Source organism: Centruroides vittatus, unplaced genomic scaffold, assembly GCF_030686945.1.
Source record: "Centruroides vittatus isolate TY-2023 unplaced genomic scaffold, ASM3068694v2 contig_549, whole genome shotgun sequence".
Classification (NCBI taxonomy): domain Eukaryota; kingdom Metazoa; phylum Arthropoda; class Arachnida; order Scorpiones; family Buthidae; genus Centruroides; species Centruroides vittatus.
In genome coordinates this window covers 515,844-534,666 of record NW_027122325.1, presented here as the reverse complement: position 1 = coordinate 534,666, position 18,823 = coordinate 515,844, and the positions used below count along the sequence as shown (strand labels likewise).

The following is an 18,823-nucleotide window of genomic DNA, read 5'->3' as shown; positions in this document are numbered from 1 at the left end:
GGAATATAGGACTTACACATGTCTCGAGAAGTATGCCAGCCGAAAAATGTGTGAAAGTGCTTAAATCTAAATTAGGGAAACATGGATTATCCCTGAAAGAAGATATTGTATCCATAACGACTGATGGAGCAACGGTTATGAAAAAAGTTGGAAAGTTGATTGGTGCAAATCAGCAATTGTGCTATGCTCATGGAATTCAATTAGGAGTAATAGATGTATTATACCAAAAAAATAAAGAACAGAAGAACCCAAATACTGTGGATTAGAAATTCTGATTCCGACTTTGAAGAGAGTGGGGGTGATACTGACAATGAAGATAATGACAATGTAATTGTTGAAGAAGATATTGCTAATGAGGATGAAATATTAACTCATCAAGAATTGTTACCTATAATTAATAAAGTTCGAAAAATTGTTAAGATATTTAAACGTTCCCCTACAAAAAATGCCTTATTACAAAAATATATACTAACTGAAAATAAAACAGAACATATGTTAATATTAGATTCTAAAACACGTTGGAACAGTTTACTCCTAATGATGAACGATTTTTGAAACTGAAAAATCCAATCCAAAAAGCAATAATCGACTTAAACCTGCAAATTAATTTTTCCGATAGTGAATTCGACTTAATATCCAGAACTGTATCAGCTCTACTTCCAATAAAACTGGCTGTGGAGGCATTATGTTGGAGAGATTCTAATTTATTAACAGCTAATGCGACAATAAGTTTCATGTTGCAGTCACTGAAAGAACAGCACACATCACTATCTGAAGAATTATATATTACATTGAAAAATTGCACAGATGAAAGGCATACCGAAATAGAAAATGTCTTACAGTATTTACATAATTATAATTATTTTAAAAATGAAAATAAAAAAGAAGAAAAGAGACTAACCAATTCAAATTTGATCAAGTTTATAGTAAATTTTCTTAAAAATTTTTACCCACTGACCTATCCACATTCAAAAGAATTCGGCAGAGTTATCGAAGATGATGATGACACTAATGTCGACAGTGAAAAGGAATTGTCTCTTGAACAAAAATTAGAATTAGCGATAACTAAAAAAAATTTCAACAAACCAAAATACAATACAGAAATCAGTTATATCCAAAACCATCCGACGAGAAATCGATTTATTTGAAGATGAGGGATTTAGAGGTAAATACTTGGTAAAAGTATATCGTGCATTGCTAACAGTACCACCAACTAGCATAGATGCTGAAAGGGCATTTCCGACAGCTGGTAATTTTTGCACAAAATTACGTTCCAGGCTTAATGACAGTACAATTGATGCATTATGTTGTTTAAGATCACATTTCAAAAATTTGTAATAATGCCACAGACTGAATAGTGATATTTATGCTTTTTTGTGATTTAAATAAATAAGATGTTCCTTGTTCTTTCACTTTTTGTGATTCTTTATATACTGTTATAATTTATAAGTTACAAATGATTTTTTGTGATATTTACCTCTCTAATAAAACTGGCAAATAAAACAAAAAAACACCTGTGTTTTCTTTCTTTTTTTTAAAAATTCCTACTACCGGTATTAAAACCGATATTCCAGTATTAAGATCTAAAAGATACCGAATACCGGTATTGAACTTTTGGTCCGATATTGCAATCCTAGTACCAAGTATTGAAAACAAGTTGGTTAACATATTGATAATTAGAGATTGAAGTTAACAATTAATTACAGTATTAAAATTCTTTGATAAGTCAGAACACAGAATAACTTTGTCTCTGTATTACTGAAATGCAAGTAGAATTTCTGATGCAGAGCAAGGCACTAGTTTTGGTACTCAAATTGGCTTGTTCACTATTGTGTGTGTTTGTAAGGATCATGTTTGATAAGTATTCAAATATCTAGAACTTGTTCTGGCAAACAAGAACTTTTTGCAGATTAAATAGTTTTAAATTCTTGCATTCAAATACTCTCATCTTAGAATCACTTTGAATTAAGTCTAGTAATAAAATGTTTTACATATGTAAAAGTGATTTTACTATAAAAAAAATGAACATAACTGTGACGTTTATCTAGTGTAGACAAAAACATAAAATACTAAAACCTATTCAAAATGGAAACTTGCAAAACATAAAAAATAATTTGGTAACACACAATTCTGGTTTATACAGGTTTTTCTGTATTAAATGTAACATTTCAGAAACAATAAAGATGCCAAAAACTGCTTTAATTAAATCATTTATATCATAAAATTTCAAAATGAAAAAGTTGAAACAAAACTAAGTTGCTAATTTCAAATTTTAAAAAATTTACTAAAATTGGAAGTTTTAAATGGAAAGCCTGGATTTGAAAGCCAAGAGGAGAGTAAAATTCTATAAAAAATTTAGATTTCTAAGGGAATTTTACATTAAAGTTGAAGTCACTATCTGATTATGTTATTAATATGTAACCCTGTTATGTACTCAACAAATTTCAGTTTATTATTAGCAGGTTGTATTTCTGGGAGTCATCCAAGAATTTAAACAAAAAAAAATATATATTTTTTTTTAATTTGAGAGTCATCTACAGATACTAATTTAGAATTTCTATTTAATTATGAAAACATTTTAAAAATATTTCAGATGAAATGTTACTTAATTTTTTTATTTTCAATGGTGTATTTCAAATCTGTGAATTATGTAAAATTTGAAAAACTATAATTATATTGTAAAGTGTGTTAAATACTGAATATTGTTTAGTTTTGCTTTATTATTTTATAACTTTTCATTTATTAAAAAAGCAAAAATTTGTTTCAAATAATAAATTGTTTACTTCATTAATGTAACTAATATTGAAAATGGCATTATATCAAAGTAGATTTATGCTTATTCTAAAATATTTAAATTTATAACTAAATACTGTTGCTAATTTTTTTATTTTTAATGGTATTTAAAACAATAAAAATATTTTTGTAAGTTTAACAGGATAATAGTATATATGATGTCTTCAACTCAAATTGTAAGAAAATAAAATTGCAAAAATTGGAAAACATTTAAGTTTATTTACAAGATTATTCACTGATTACATTCTTTATCCAGAAATATTTAGTTGTGATAAATAAAATCCATTTATCCATTTGTTAATCCTATTACATTGTCAAATAAAATTGCTTTTGATTTAAAGTAATCAATGTAATGTAATTTATACAGTACAGTAATTTTTTCCAATAAAAACATGTTAGCTATAAGTTACAGTATTACTAAGAAATACTATATAATACAGTATTAAATTTATTTAATACATAAATACTGTATAGTACTGTAATACTATAACCCTAAAACATTCATTCATTTAGGTCCAATGCCTTTGTTGACAGATAATGTCTTTTCCCCTTCTTTACAAACAGTAGCCATGTGGAGGGCAGATTACATGATGGTTTTAAAAACTGGAGTAATCGACTTTTAATAATCAATAGTTCTTGCAAATTAAAAAAAAATTGTTATATGTAAATGTAACTTTGTTATTTAGAAACAATTTTACTTATATTTTTGGTTGAAAGAGCAGTGTACAATGCAAAAGTTCATTTCACAAAGAGATTTGCTACATAGACGTTTGTAACATGGAAGTTTTATTGTATGTAAAATTAAAAGGGATTTTTGTAATAGCCCGTCTTTTGTGACAAACTATATTTTGATAGAAAGAACAATTCTCTCTATTTTTGTTACACTATTTTTATTGTTATGCATTGTACTATTTTTACTATTACTTTCCTGGCTGTTATAGAATATAACAGAGGGAAAGTATGGTGATAAGTCAAATTTCACCTTCTGGTTTTTGCATTTCTTGATGTTTTGACACTTCAGGAACTTAAAAATTAGAAAAACCCTTACAAAATTTTGTGTATGCATGTGTCTCAGTGTCTATTTTACATTATATCTCAGGAAACTATTTTATTACATTTTGGAAGAACCAAAAATTTTGAAACTCAACAAGTTATTTCCGTATACGGGGCATTGATACTATTAAACTTTGGTGGTTAAAGGTCAAGAGAGTGGGAGATAGGGGAGTTAGACTTAAGGAAAATCTTATTTGTTATTGGCATTTACAATTAATTTAAAAACTTATCTCTACCCTTAAAATTAAGCCTTTTGCTCTTTTTTTAATAATAATTAATAATATAAAAATCACTTTTTTAATAAAATCTCATAACAGATGGCATCACACACACATTTAACTTTGTGCTAATATGTCTTAATGTTTTTTAAACTTAAATATTTTTTTAAATGGAGAAGTTTCTCATAATTCAGCAGAATTAGTCATCTTAAGCTTTTGTTGTTGTTTAAATTTTATATGTAGTATATTGAAGAATATTATGTCACTTTTGAAGTGAATATAAAAATTGTTTTAAATAATTATATTCTATACAATATAAAAGAGAACAGAAATTTTGTACTAATTCTTTTGTATTAATAAATAATGTTTTACAGATGTAACAATTTATGCTCAGCAATTAGGAATTGATGTTTTAAATGAAAAACATCTCTTTTGGATAGCCAGAAAAGGATTAGAGACACCTTTACCAAAACCTTGGTGTCCTGTGTAAGTGAATTAATATTGTTTTAAAGCAATTTCTTTTCAGCTATTTTCTTTTTTCTATAACTTTTACATTATAATGTTCAAATTGAAACTAATAGTTGTTTATATTGTTTTTACAAACAATATTTTCTTAAATAAAAATATATACAAAGTTGATGGAAGAAACATCATAAATCAGTTTCTTTAAATAATCCATTTCACATAAATAGGATCTCTATTGAAAATATATATTAGCAATTATCTATAATTGCTAAGACTTATATAAGCCATTGATTTCACTGTTTGTATATCTGTCATTTGTCACGGAATGCCTAGAATGCACACTAGGGGGCGTCCCAGGCTACTAGTAAAACATAATACAAAATAATGGATTTACATCATAAATTATTATTTTTATTTATTTAGTACAAGATTTTTCACCCTCTGTATGAGGAAACATAACAGTAGAAATACATTATATAAACAATATACTATATTATCCCACTTTTAACAGCATACCATAATATGTGAAAATTGCATGTTTTAATAGAAAACAATATTTATTTTTATCTCTTACATTACAACATACCATATTTTTCTGTGGGAAAATGAGCATTGGAATTCATTGGCTGAGTTTTGAATTCTGTCAACATCAATATTTGTCAAACATTTTTATTAAAAATTACTCTATTTTACTTGAAATTCTGTATGCATAAATGGATAAAAGAAAATTATAGAGTTCATTTAAAAAGAAGCTACTTTAGCATATGAAAACTCAAATAATGTGTTAAAAGTTATTTGAAAACTTTAGACATCAAGATCAACACTACAGGACTGGTTAATGAAAAAAAGTAACATGCTAACTTCATCTAGGTAGAGTATTAAACTGTAAAAAAATTGTCATCTTCCCTATAAAACTGCTGCTAGGTATCTAAAAATCAAATAGAATGTAATGAGTAAGCACTTCAGCTTAGTCAAGAGGATTAAAAAGATGTGGTCAAAAGGTTAACTGCTAGTGGTGGTATTAGTTATGAAATGGCAAATTATTTCTCCAAAATTACTCAAATGTTGATTCATCAACATTTAAGGTGTCATTTGGGTGGTTGATTCATTTCTGTGCAGGCATAAATTGGTGAAATGTTGAGTCACCAGACAGAAAGTACCTGATAATGCATCTGACATAGTACAAACATTTTTAAATGACATGAAGAAATACATACCAGAATATGAACTCATTGCAAATTTTGATGAATCTCTACTCTGGCTCCAGTTTGATCTGCTAGTCAACTATTCCCTCAGTTTTAAGGCAGGTAGGAGAATTAAATGCAAGACAACTAGAAAAGAAAAAATTGTCTTATTCTGTTGGACTTACTATAGTGTAATCCAAAACAAGGAAAGTTTAGAAATTGTCTGTTTATTATTTCAAAATTTGAAAAAAAATCCCTAAAGGAAACTTTCCAAAAGGTTGTCTTGTGTATGGAACAAAAGGTAACACAATGACAGCAAAGATGTTTATAGAAGAGTATAAGCTGAAATGCTTACTCGTTACAGACTTGGCTAGCTCACATTTCGGAAAAAACAGAGGCCACAATGAAACAACAAAATACTAATATTTACTACATTCCAGGCAGTATAACTCCTTTAATATAACACCTCAATACTCATATGAATAAACTTTTTAAAGACAAGGTGAGAAAAAAATGGTGAGTTTGGATTGCTAATGGGAATAAAGACTACAAAGTTCAGATACAGAAAGTCTGTTTCCTGTGAGGAAATCATAAAATGGATTTGTGATACCAGAGAAACATAGATAATGAGGTTGGGAGGTCATTGTTTGAGAAAAATGATTCTGCCTTTCTCAAATTGCCCATCTTTTGCATTCTAAACTTCAAGGGTGTTTAAAAAAGGAATATGTGTACCAGAACTGTCACACTTTGTCGAGAATCTACTGGAAAGAAACGTGAATTGGAAGATACAAGTAAAACTAGTCCAAGCAATGAATCTGGTAAATACAATGAAATAAGTACTTTGCAAACAAATAGGTTTGCAAAGAACTCGGATCATTCCAAATCAAGAATTGGGGGAGTAAATTCTGATATGCTGGCAGTATTTTCATGGTTTACTGTGATAGTTATTAGTCTTTCTTCACATTTTGCATTTTGTAGTATTTTAATATCCTGTCTGTAATATTTCCTATATTTAGTATTTTTGGCATATCATATCAGTATTTCATAGTATTAAAGAAAATTTAATTTTCTATCTCATCAAAGAAGTAAAAAAAAAATGTCAATACTTAATTTCTAATCTAGTCATGAATGAAATATGAGATTAATTTCTTTTGATATTCTATTTTTCACTCACTGTTTATATGATGTGTTAGTTGTTATAAACAAATATACTTCAGTATTTTTAATAGAAAGGTGAAAATTTTTAAATAAAATCCAATCATTATGTAAGGAACTGAGTCCGAATGTTATTTTTATTTTATTATTATTTCTGTTTTATTATCTTTTGTTTGGGGTTTATGTTTATTTAGGACGAAGGTTCCCCACCACTCTCTTGTTAGTAATGAAAAATGAAGATAAAACAACTCACGGAGAAATAAGCGCCGTAGGAAAAATCTTGCGCACTTGCGCTGCCCGGCGGAAGTAACAGTCCGCAGAAAAAAAATGGGGGGGAGTCCCCACAATCACTAGTAGAGAAATACTTGATAAACCGTCTTAAACATCCCAGAAAATTATGATAAATATTTTGTAAACGGTTTATAAGCTTTGTCGGAAACTTAAAGCTGCCAGAACAAAGTTAATGTTAGCAACTAAGTATGTAAATAAGAGGAGTAACCCAGCTCAAGTGTGACGTCACCTCACAGTATAAAACCTGTACGTTAACCGAAGAAGGAGAGGTGTTTTCCAAATCGAGGCGACTGTGAGAGCGAGGTAGATTCGAAAGCGAAGTATTTTCTGATAGAAGTCCAGATTGATAATTGGACGATCCAAGGTGCTAAAGAGGAGTTCGATTGACGATTTGACGATATCGAAAGGATTGAGGAAATAGTTTCTTCGTATAGTGAGGTGACGGATAGACGTTTAATTAGTAAGAGATTTTGTTCATAGTTGCTAAGTATTTGATTTGTCAAATTTCAAAGGGGAATTACTATTAAGTTAAGCTAAGTTTATTGTCGAGTTGACTTGTTGATTTTCGTTAATAAATTTTGTTTGGAATTATTGATATTTGTACGTAGTACGTTCTAGTTGCTAATTAAATATATTTGAACTTTTGATTTGACTTGATATTTATCGTTGTTATTACTAATTTTTCGGTGCACGCTTAAAAGCCCAGGCCTGGCAAACTAATCTCGAATCCGCGTAAAGTACCCGTTAGGTTAACGGAAGTTTTACCGACCGTAATTATAGTCGGTTTCCTAAAATACTAAAAAAAAAAAAAATAGTACTTTACAATTATATTTAGTCAGAATGACAATAGCAAGGTTGCGGCCAAAGTTTTCAATGCGAAAATGTAAATGTTAGACATTCAGTGCCGCCATTCCATAAGCCTAGAAGTTTGACAATGAGATTTGGAACATCAAGCATGATTCCATTGACATTCCAAATGCCATTGTCAAACTTCTAGGCTTACAGGATGGTGGCACTGAATGTCTGACGTTCATGTTTTTGCATTGACGACTTCAGCTGCAACCTCGCTATTGATTTTCCTGCATTGAGGGTATATGAAATACTCTCAGTTAGAATAAAATTAAGTAAGAAAAATATAATTTTGATTTTGCTTTTTTAATTATTATTTTTGGTGCATTGAATATTTTTAATAAATATAATAATAATACAGAAAAGTAATTCAGTTTCTCATTACAGAGAAGATGAGAAAGGAAGAATATATTATTATAACTACGAAACTGATAATTCATCTTGGGAACATCCTGCTGACAGTTACTTTCGAGAAATTGTAAAGCAAGAGCGGGAAAGACAAGCTTCAAATAAACAGTTTACAAATACATCAATTGATTGTGAAGTAAGAACAATATTTACTTTATCTTTATTTTAAGAGAAGGATGGAAAGTAATTATTTAAAATCCAAGTATAGTTAAATAGAAATTTAGTTTTGACTATGTCATTTTGAAAGTGCATGTAAAAAAAATACTGCATGTCAAAATTGTTAAAACTAATACAATAATATATAAGGTTCTAAATTTTGAAAATTTTATACACATTTTATATTATATAACAAAATATTGTACATATTTATAATTAATTTTCATACAGCTTAAAATTCTATCAAATAATAAATAAGAGAATATAGATAAATTGCTAATTCAGATTTCCAAACTCTCAATGATAATTTTTATTACAAATTTCACAATTGGATTTTTTTTACTTGCATTTGGATATATGATATATAAATTTTTTTTTTCTCATTAAAAAGTAAATATACTATTTTGTCACTAAATCATTTTAATAAAATTTTATTATGTAAAATATTTTATCAAAATTTATTGCTTTAATTCAAATTTAAATATTCTAATTAGTGAATTATCTTTGATCTTTATATTTTGAACAAATATATTGATAAATATTTAAAACTTTTAATATAAAAAAAATTCATTATCAATAAGTTGCTGCATACTAGTATTATTGAATAAAAGTAATATATCTTCATCTCTTAGGATTCAGTTTTATCAAATTCTATCAGCCATCTTTGATATTAAAATCTGCAAATAAATCAATAGTATTGATATAATAAAAATTAGAGATTTAAAAATATTTGATTTTGTAACATTATAAATAAACCGCAAACTGACAACGTAATTAAGAATTTTAAATTATGAGGGCTGTTCTAAAAGTTCATGGACTGGCAACATTGTGCCCATTCTGTAAAAGTGATATTGTGACTATCATCTGTCAAGATAGCCTGTGCCATGCTGTGTTTATGTGAATAAAGCCAACAAACAGTTGTTGTTTGTTTACTCTCTACAAAAGTCAAACTGCAGTGTGTTGTACAATGGTGTGTGAGAAGGATATATAATTAATTACCAGACAAAGGATCACTATTGAATTTTGTATCAAGTTAAAAAAGTGTCCAGGAAACATTTCAGATGATTAAAAAGTATACAGTGAAGAAGCATTGGACAGATTGGTCATAATCAAGTAGTGGAAGCATTTTAAGGAAGACAAATGGACCAGGAAGTAAAAAAGCTGCATATCCACTACATTACACTGTATCTCAGAAAATGGTTTGCAACATGTGCCTAAGAAGCTAGAGCATTACTAGAAATGGTGTATAGATTGTGAAGGCCACAATTTTGGAAAAGAAACCCACACCAAACTTCCTAATGACTTGCACTCCATCTCAGTCCATAAACTATTGGAACAGTCCTCATATTAAGAATAAATAAGAATTTGGTCATAAAGCTTTCATGGAGAATAATAGATAAAATTGAAAATTGCAATAAACAATCAAATCCCATTTATACATTTTGCATTTGTTCATTAAATATTTTTCTGCATGGTATTTTCTCCATTATAAAACACTTCAGTTATACCTTTTTCATTTATATGATTTTGGATTTATGTCATGTTTTTCAGTAACCTATAGCATTTTAGTCTCGTGCATTATTTACTTTAAAGAGAAAAATTTAAAGCAATTATTTAAAAAAAGTGAATTATGTATTCACTTTAAGTTAGTCCACATTGACAACAAATTGTCAATAAATGCAATAAAGCAGAGGGAATAATATGTAATATGTGACACCATTTCTGATGAACTTTTTTTGTTTAACAAATGCTATTCCAGACCAACATAATTTTATTTCCTGTTTTCTTTCTCAAACCATTACACAACCCTAATTAAGCTGATATTTGTGATGAAAACTAATATTCAAAAAACTAAGAATATTCAAACTAATAATATATATCATTATGTTGACAATGCCAAGCATTGGTTTGACTGGCTTCTGTTGGTTTAGTCTTTCTGCTGCCATTAAGTTTGGTATCTCTAATGCTGTTAGAAACATTCTTCTTGGTTTATGTACACACTTTATATCTTTTGCTTTGGTACCTAGCAAAGCTTTCATTGCTAGGTACCAAAGAGAAAGATATAAAGTGTACATAAATCAAGAATAATAATATTTAGTTTGCATAGTTAGTTTAATAATATTTTACTACTTAGTACACTGTAGTTACAGTGTATGTTAGTACTCAGCAAGCTTAGCCGAAAGCCTATAACATGAGAAAAAATGAATATGACCTGCCAGAGCCTACAAAGTTCACTTCTGACCTGCATCTTGAAAAGATTGTTCATCACTGATCTGAATTGTAGAAAAAATAAAAAAAATCACTGATCTGAATTATATGTAACAGTAAATTATGATTTAATAACTGTCAATATGATTAAAAATATTAATTTTCAAAAGATATGTCCATTGTAGGCATTGCTAGGTTTTTGTTTATTTCAATTCTTTTTGCATGATTCATTATCATCATATTTTCTAAGAAATTTTGTGATTTTTATTACATGTTACATTATTAATATATATTTCATACTTTTATTTTTTGTTATAAAATTTTATTGTGTGTTATATTTACTATTATAATTATTACTATGTTATGTATATGTGTAACCTGTGTTTGAGTAGTCTTTGAATACTTAATTTTTATCAGATTGTGCATTTTTATGTAACCAAATATTTGTTGTTTTTCATTTCATTGTTATTATTTGGTTGCCTGATTTAATTTCTGGTATAAATTTCACAGTACTGTCATTTAAATTTTATTACTAAAATCAATATAATATGTTTAATATTAATAGATACAACTCAACATAATATTTTACTCAGTATGAGAGCTTTCATATGGAATAACAAACTTTTTAAGACAATCTCCTCATCCAGAGAAAGATTTTAATTTTGTTTCAGATGTTTAAAAATCAAATGTATTACTATGACTAGGACATCGCACACAACTTTGTTGTATTGCAATAGAATTGATGCGATCCTTGTACCTGATGGCTGTGGACAGGTGAACTTTGCGCTTGCTGTCACAAAAGAGACTATCCTTCATACCTATATATGTGGCTAGAACGTTTGGTATCAGGGCAAACTTAAATATGGCACCTTTTGGATAAGCTTTTCATTAGTCTGTTACAAATTTAAAATTATTAAAATCATTTTTTATTAATATAATGCATATTATATTTCATAATATAATTTTTAATATTTGTGTGAGTTTTCTATGAATTTATTAGTTTGTCCTTGTAATAATTTTGAAATTATGGTGCCTCATCATCTTGCTGCCCTGGGCACATTACCCCTCTACCCTTACCTTTCCATGATCCTGCTTGTGTCTGCCGGACACAGGACAGATGATCCTCATAGCTGTTGGCCATTGAAGATGCGATCCTAGCATTGGCCAGGTATGGAGATACAATCCTTACACTTGCTGACACAGAAAGGTGATCCAAGAATAAAGCAATCACCATCTATTATTTTGCTCTTGTGTTTTGTTCATTTTTGTGCCTATTTTCTGTTAGCTGCATGCAATTAGGCCCCCAAATTCTGTTAGGTATTGTACATTCAATCACATCAGGGAGCAAAGACGTTGTCACTTTGACTCCATTGTACATCAAAAATGAAGTCATGAACCTCTATATTTTATATTTAAATGAACCCTTATTACCCTTTTGGATTCCTCATCACAATTAATGGAAAATGACAAAGTTTCATCAAAATCAGCCTATCAAATTTTGAGAATGAACTCAATTCTAAAAGTCCACAGAAGACATGCTAGTGACCTGGGACATTGCTTGACAATGTTACATAGAATATCACTTTGTTGTACTTGCTCATGTTTTGAGATTAAATGCAATATTGTAAACCACATAGAAAATGGTTTGCTAATGCTCTGCCTTAAATATTTTTAATAATTGTTGTTTATTGACATTTATCAATTATGGTATATTAATAATTTTAACTATTACAATTCTGTACAGTTAGTTTGTCAAAATAAAATATTAAATTTGAGTCATTAAATTTCAAGTAAATTTGCCATTGAATTAATATTAATAATAGGAAATCTTGAATAATATACACAAAAATATGTGGTTATATATATAAAATATTTTTGTTTGTTTGTATTCATGTTTAATTGTACAGGGAAGTAATCTCTACTTTCCTGATAATATTTTTATTTGAGAAATTTTTAATAAAAAATAAATATAATTATAAATGTCACTTATTTAATTAAATATATATAATTAAAAGAAAGTAACTGAAGAATTAAATACTTTATTGCTAATTATCGTTTTAATAAAGTTAACTGTCAATGTTTTCCTGTTTAAATATCATTTAATGGTTTTGAATAGAAAATTTTATAAAAATATGTAGTAAATTCATGAAAAATTTTACACTCTTCTAAGCAAAGATAGATATATAAAATAGGTAAATTTTACATAATTAATAAAGTTAAAACAATCTTTATTTTTTCTAATTTGATTTGTGAAAATAAAATAAGAACAAAAAATATAAGTAATACATTATTAAAACAGATTTTTAAGTTTAAGGTATGAAATTTTGTTTTATTAGTAATTATGTTTGTCATTATATTTACTATCATTAATTATAAATAAAGTTTTAATTACATATCTTATAATAACAATATATATTATTATAGGGTTATGATTATTATAGTTATTATAGAATAAGCAATTAAAAATGTATTTATTATATTGTGAAAATAGTTCATAATTTTGAATATTTTTAACATTCTAAAATTAGGATAAATTAAAATTTTTAATTTATTTAAAGTTTATTATAATTATATGTATTAAGAAGCTGCATGTTTCCATACAAAATGCCAAAATTGTTTCATAATGAATCTACAAACTATTTTATAATTTCATATTGTATTTCAATATAGAACATTTGCTGAAAATATTTTATTGTGTTTCAATAAAAGTATATACTTAGAATTTTGTTATAAATTATCGAATATGTTGTTTATATAAATTTTATAAAAATATTGAAAACAATAAAAGTAGAAATTTAAATAATAAATAAATAAATATATATATATATATTTATATAAAGAAAACTGCAAAATTCAATTATATAGATTTAACACAAAATATCTTGGTCAAGTTGTGTATTCCAATCACGGTATTATTTATTTATTGAATAATTTATTCTTATTTGAAAATTACAGTGTAAATTGTAGTTTACTAATTGCTATTGTCAGTTTTTTAGTGCTAAACATCATTTACTTAGATGTTATTTTTCTTACAGCAACTAATTTGAATTATCTTTATCATAATATAAAAATGGGAAGATTCAGTTAGTTTCAATTTATTAAAATTATATAATATATATGCTAGCATATAAATTAGTCTGAAGAATTTCAACTCAAAATCCTAATGTAGATCTAGACTTGTCATATAAGTCAATCCCTAAACATACAGTAGGCTACAGTAGATTAGAACTGGAATTTGAATATGGTATATGGTAGTCTATGAAGAAAGCATATAACAACTTTGAGCCACCTTTAGCTAAATATTAATTGTGTACACAGCCAAGTATCACGATATTACTGCTATATAAAGTATACAAGTAGAATCTTTATGCTCTACTATTTACTTCAGTGATGTACAGTTGGCATGTCAACTGTTCATAGCGGTATGTGACATATTGTTTAGTTATACTGGATATTATTACAAGATGTAACTTGTTAAAAATAAAACTTATCATTTATTTGGTAAAAGTAATAATATTGTCATAAAAACTTAATTTCTGTTCAAACCCATCAGAGGAAATGAAAAAACAAGCAATTATTTATTGTGACATCGTCACAATGCTGGGGTGCAGTTTTTAATCATATTTTTTAAAATTTAATTAATTTAAAATACATACTCTCCAACTCAAATTAGTAGTATCTTGTCCCTATACATCATACTTTTCTGTTAGCAAGAAAGTCATGCTGGTCATCTATCTAACTCCTTTCAGGGGAAAATTTTTTAATTGAAAGAAAGCGACCTCTGGTGCAAAGCAGAAGTTTGTATACAGTTAATCGGAGCCTTCTGCCCTAATCTTTCCATATCTGGTCTCGGCTCATATCTGGCATCTATCTAACTCTGTTCTTCAGATTAAGGAAAGACAGATGGACAGATGAATGACAGTGAGAATTTATAGTTCTACAATTTTTCAAATTGCAGCCCAATTATTTTTATTTTACACTGTGCAACTTTTATGAACTATAACATTTCTTTAATGACATTTTTTGTAAAGGCTGTTATCTCAATAATTTGCCATATTGTTCTTAATCCAAAATATAAATTTTTAAGTTTCTGTTATTGCTAGAACCTAATCCTAACTTAATCAGTTTTGCCAATCTTTGAATTTGAATGTGTACCATCCAAAAAAATGTTATATTTAACTTATGGTGAAAATATTGTGTTATATGATAGGTATAATATATTTATAGTATAATATTATATTATATTTTGATATACAATATATTATAGGTATATTAAACTTATCATTAAAGTATTGTGAAAATATAGATGATCATTATTGAGTGAATTTTGTCAATTCTAACAATATAATAATTTTTGAGTTTTGATTTATTTATTCTCAGGAAAACCAATTACTTAAAATGCATTTTCCCAGCTTGAAATTAACTAAAGTACATTTTCAAAATGGAATATTTATTTTGCTCATTATTAAGTTTCTGTAAAATTATCAATTTTATGAAACAACAATGATGGAAATTAAAATGATACAACTAACAATAATAATTATAAAAAGATACTTCACGCCAAGGATCAAATAAAATAATTAACACAACAGTGTTGCAGTGTTACAGTGGTACAATCACAATTAAGACGTACTTGCTAGTACTTTCAACAGCTTACAGCCATCATCCTCAGGCAAAAAGAATACAGTATATGAATGCTCTGTATTTAATAATATATTTTTAGTTAGTCAATTAAATTAATTGATTTTCTTGCAACATCACTTTGTGATCTGTGTTAAGAGAAAATGTTATTTGCAATACTTTTTATTCTGTTTGTCCAGCACATGGCATGTTCAGAAATGCATAATGTTTTAAAAAACTGTCAATGAAACATCATTAATTATATGATCACAGGGTCATTAAAATATTTATAAATTGAAAGGAGCAGTAGGAAGAGGAAGATTGGACCTTCTAGAAGATTTGGAGAAAATATTATAAGTAAAAACAGAATGTCTGTAGTTCAAATCAAAGACACATTGAAGCCAATATAGAAAAATCTGTAACTCATGGCAATTAAAAACATATTTCAAATGTAGATTGTGTTACTAAATTTTATTTCTCTGATTGTATTTTGTTTTGATGCATAATTTGACCACCAAGAGGAAGGGAAGAGCTTAAACTTTAACTAAATCATGACACATGGTTTATTCATGAATCTGTACTTACTTGATCTGTAAACTTTTTTAAAATGAAAATAATAATAATTATTTAAAGTGAAATATTTTAAATTAGATCTTTTGTTTTTATCTATGAAATTTGACTTAAATCAATATTAGATATTATGTTTTTAGAATAAGAATATTTATTTAAATATAAAAGTTTTATTAATTAAAAATTCTCTGTAATTAGTTTCAATTTCTTTGGTCAAAATTCATTTTTGTATAACACTAAATTGCATTTAAATAATCATCAACTTTTTTAACTAATACCTATAGGGTCTACTTTCTGTTTTCAGACTCAACTATGAAGGCAAGTGATGGATATCGCCTGGAAACAGAAAAGTTTCAAGCTTATAATTTATATAAAATATTTAGATGTGTTTAAATTTAATTATCGCTAAACAAAATTTGTTTATAAATACATGCATAAATAATTTAAGTTAAAGCTTTTTAGATTTTATTTTGACTGAGATTATTCAAGTATTCAAAATTTATAATTTTCATTAAAGATTCTATTTGCAAGTTTTATTTATTTAATTGAAAGTTTAAGCAATTTTAATCATCTTCAAATATATATATAAACAAATACTGTACATAATTTAATACTTTGCACTCATTTATCTAAATTGATGTTTAAATTATTGATCAAGGATCATATGGGCTTTAAATATTTATTTCTGTTTAAGTATTAATTAAAATTCTACATAATTAAAAAATTAAAATGTATTATTTGAATGGAAACAAAATATTGAATTATTAGGAAATTATTTTCATACTTGTATACTGAGCTATCTAAAATCCTTTTTACTAATCAATTTAAAACATTTTTGTATTGTATACAATACAGAAATAATTTATTTAAAAAAATAAGTAAGTGAAGATCCTTATTACTCGTCACGTGATCTTTACAAATGTTCCGTCCCGAGTTGTTCTTTACGCCTCGAGATTGTCCGTTAGATGGTCCGTGGAAAGTCACACCTCCACACTCAATAGTTAGTTATATACAGTTTATTTACAAATATTTACAAAGATGTACACTATGCAATAACATCACGTACGCTAATGTACCGAAGCTGGGATGCCGCACGTCGGCTTGTCTGGCCGGGGAACACGAGTCACTTTTCCGGAGAAGGCTTAACCGCATGGCCGTCCGTCTCTACACCAACCTTTTTCCAGAGGACTTTCCAAGAGGAGAACGCTCTCTCTATACGCCTCAAAGGCCTACCTAGTGTTAGAGTCCGCCACGTATCCGGTCTCTCGCCCTTTCTCCTCGTTTTTTTGCCACCCTTCCAATTTAAGGGATTCTGCTACTACCTCCTGCGACCAATCAGTTCCTTCCCTTTCTTAGAGCCTTCAAAGACGTCCGCCCTATTTCCCGCCGACGTAGCTTACATTTGCGTCCGTGCTTTATTTACATTTATTTTCCCAAGCTGGCCGGCACGTGGCCAACACATTGACCCTTAAGTGGAGACGCTACACCTTTGATCCTTCCGGCCGTTTATGGCCCCGGCTCCAGGTGGGAGCAATTATCTCAGTCGGGCGGTTTCTTCGACTCAGGCCGCCAAAGGCGACCTTTACAAAGTACAATACTAATGTTTAAAACTAATGCTTATCTTTGACTATGGTAATATAATACCAAAAGATTGACATGGAACATTTAAGAAACTTAAAATAAATATATCAGTCAATTAATCAATCATCTTTATTTGTATTAGGTTATTACCTGTTACAATAGGGTGTATAAATTAGTAAAAAACATTTGGTTTTATTGTGTATTATCACATTATTTCCAACACAAATTATTTCATACATAACATCATTAACATTTATATATATTTTTGATATTATTAACACAGTTATTTAAATTTACATATAATATACAGATAAAATGAATTTTTGAAAATAGTTGTAGTTTTTGTTGTATGAAAAAAAATACATAGATTTTTGTTAGTGACTTTGTCTAATGCATGGAGGTTGTATCTATCGCAACTCCTAAGCCTCTTTACATAGACAAAACATGTGGATTTTGGAACGTATATCCCTACATCTAAAGCAACAATGGTTAGATAATTTGTAAATAGAATTATTGATTATTATTATCTCCTTATTTAATCTTAACTGATGAAGAACTTTTTTATATTAAAAGATAGATTCGAGAGCATATAACCGTTAATATTTGGGTATTCTAAAATTATACTATACCATTTGGGATTTTTCTGGTTAAAATAAATATATCAGTAAACATACAAATACAAAAATAGAGTTAAATATACAGACATCAAAGACATCATTTAAGACAAAAATAAAATAGACAAGAACAAAGAACAAAATTACATACCTTAATAAAATTTTTTCTTCTTTCAATAACTTTTACCAATAGCAAATTTGAAGTCCTTTAAGAACTTTGAATAATGACCATAACTTCTTGGAAATTTAATTTAAATTTGATATTGCTAAAAGCTATTAAAAGGAGAAAATGTGTCTATCAAAGTGTATAATTTTGGTTTTCTGTTCTTTGTTTTATTTCTTTTGTTCTATATCATATCATATCATATATCATATACTGAAAGTTTTGATGATTAACAAAATTTTAATGCTAATAATAAATTAATAATAAATATTGGGTACCCATCTTACATGTATAACATGAAAAATCATCAATGAGCAAAATTATATGATTAAAATAAAGTTTTACTAATGCATTTAGGTATTTTTAATTAACCATTCTTTCTAATCATTTATTATTTTCTATCTTCAACAAATCAGTTTAACAAAAACCAAACATTTTCAAATTAATAATTAGAAAAAAATACTGTAGTTACTTGCATGTAAGATGAGGTTTTTA

General features: G+C 27.6%; 1 protein-coding gene across 6 annotated transcripts in view; it reads left to right on the top strand.

The window, feature by feature from the left end:
* Positions 1-18,823, top strand: part of LOC136978673 (putative leucine-rich repeat-containing protein DDB_G0290503) — an 85,981-nt gene that overhangs the window by 6,749 nt on the left and 60,409 nt on the right. For 4 of the 6 annotated variants that reach the window (XM_067274410.1, XM_067274408.1, XM_067274409.1 and 1 more), the window contains exons 3-4: positions 4,439-4,550; positions 8,396-8,552. In XM_067274410.1, coding sequence (XP_067130511.1) covers positions 4,439-4,550; positions 8,396-8,552 — 269 coding nt within the window. Of the gene's footprint in view, positions 1-4,438; positions 4,551-8,395; positions 8,553-16,301; positions 16,321-18,823 lie in introns of those variants that run through there. The other 2 variants (XM_067274413.1, XM_067274414.1) reach the window with 2 other exon arrangements.